Source organism: Fonticula alba (assembly GCF_000388065.1).
Source record: "Fonticula alba strain ATCC 38817 unplaced genomic scaffold supercont2.3, whole genome shotgun sequence".
Classification (NCBI taxonomy): Eukaryota; order Rotosphaerida; family Fonticulaceae; genus Fonticula; species Fonticula alba.
Window position 1 is genome coordinate 3,568,065 of NW_009242973.1, and position 2,027 is coordinate 3,570,091.

Genomic DNA, 2,027 nt, shown 5'->3' on the forward strand with positions numbered 1-2,027 from the left:
CATGCTCTTGGGCTCGGAACCGCGTTCGGATCCCGGCGAATGCCCACGTTGAACTCACCCAGCAGCCCAGGAGAGCAGGCCCATCTGAGCAAAAGCCTCGGCATGTGCTTCCTGCGGCGAGTGGCCCGGTGGCCATCCTTCATGCTCATAGCCGGTCCTCCTCCGGGAGGCTGGCCGTTTGGTTGTTTGCCACTCGGCTGGTGCCCTGGCTTGGGTGTCATATCACCGGGGAACTCCGATCGGGCGAGGAAATCGACGGCCACCCGCCGGACGTATGGGAGACCCAGTTTCCAGAGCACCGTGGTCCGGACTAAAGGAGCCACCTTGGCAGATTGTCCCCTCGGGGAGTTGGGCGAGTGCATTTACTTGGGCCGGTGGGCGACCTGGCTGCCTGGCCGAATGGGCCTTGCCAACCGGTCACCCGCTCCTCGGAGTGCGGTCGACCTCCATCAATCCCTGCGAGACCTGCCCTGTGGGTCGCCTTTTAACAGGAAGACTGCTTGAAGTGTCTGCCGAGGTTGGACAGCCCGCGAGAGAAGAGGGCTCAGGCATGTCGAGCCGATGGCGCGGCCTGTTCATGTGTATTGGGGCCCGCTCGACCTCGACGGACAAAAGCCCCGTCAATCCCCCGAGAAAGCGCTGGCCGGCCCCCGAGTGGCCCACATGGCAGGGCTATCTTCGGAAGCCCTCTGGCAGTGGGACAGTGCTGCAGGGCCCGGTTCGAGGACAGGCTGACCAGAGAGTACCTCCAAGGCGACTTATGCCCCTGGCAGCGCGAGACGCGAAGCTCCTCATGCCGACGCGCGCGTGTGCGGGGTGCGTGTGTGCTTTTCGGAGCCCGGATGCCGGTCAAAAATCGGAAAAGGGGGGATCTGCCTCGCCTTCCCGCTGGAAAATGAGGCGACTGCGTCCTTTTGGAGGCCGATCGAGGCGTTGGTGCTGCCCTCGGGGCTTCATGATGGCCATTCGATGGCGCTCCAAAGGGTGCTGTCCCCCCTCAAGTCGGCTGATCAGGGAAAAGCCCGGTGCTGTGCCGCATCCTCACACCACCCTTCCGCAGGGGCGATGTCCCCAAGTGAGCCCACTCGGCCCGGGGCACACTGCCACATGGCTTGGCCGGAATCACAGACCATCGGCCGATCGCTATGGCAACCGAACTGGCGATCGGTGGGCGAAGTCCGGCCAGCGTGGGTGCTAAACCACGGGTCGCCGGCTGCCACGGGGAGTGCCTCGGCCAGGCGCTCAGCCCGGCCGGCAGGCCGACATGCTGCCAGACCAAGCAGTCGAGAGCCTGGAAGAACGTCTGCCAGAGGGCGTTGTCCTCGGGGGCGGCCCCATTCAGGTACCCGGTGGGCTGGGACATGCGCATGACGGGGGGCACCAGGTGAAGGGGGAGATCCGACCCGTGGAGCCGGTCAGCCATCAGGGCGAAGGTGTGGGCCTGCTGCCAGGCCCGGTCGGTCCCGAGGCCGATGTACACCAGTACCGGGCGGTCCGTCAAGACCATGAGGTCCTGTCGGATGGGGTCATACGTGCGAAGCCGGGTGGCCGCCGTGCCGAGGACAGGCCGGCCAGTGGGAACCACTCGACGGGGGTGAGCCTCATGCAGCCACACCCAGGAGCTGCCATGCCCCAGGAAGAAGTGCCCTGGCAGACCGGCCACGCCGTCGGCGACCGGCTGGGCGATCGGGCGATCGGACTGCCAGGACCCGGCGGGGTGATGGGATGGCGGCCGTGCCGGGGCCCTGGGCAAGCGGGAGCCGAGCGCCCTTGGGCCTTGCGGACGAGGGGCCCAGCAGTTTGATCGGCCCCTGCTCTGGGGGGAAGACAAAGGAGGATTGCGAAGTTGGCGTGGCCAGGCCGACGGCCAGGCCGTCCTGCCTGGCAACCATCAGCTGGGTATGGCCCGGGGCAATGAGGAGGGCACGAAGGGCGGCGGCGGCCTCGGGGATGCCCGGGAGGGAAATTCCATGGGGGAAGGAATCCTCCCAAGCGAAGAGCACATCGAGGCGGGAATGGGGGGGGGG

General features: G+C 66.7%; 1 protein-coding gene across 1 annotated transcript; it reads right to left on the reverse strand.

Moving 5' to 3' along the window:
• Positions 1–1,122: 1,122 nt before the first annotated feature.
• On the reverse strand, positions 1,123–1,892 carry H696_02538 (hypothetical protein; the record flags this gene model as incomplete). The annotated part of the gene is made up of 3 exons (XM_009496443.1): positions 1,123–1,143; positions 1,277–1,745; positions 1,786–1,892. 3 exons carry the CDS (start codon positions 1,890–1,892, stop codon positions 1,123–1,125), a joined length of 597 nt encoding a protein of 198 aa, XP_009494718.1.
• Between the last annotated feature and the right edge of the window lie 135 nt (positions 1,893–2,027).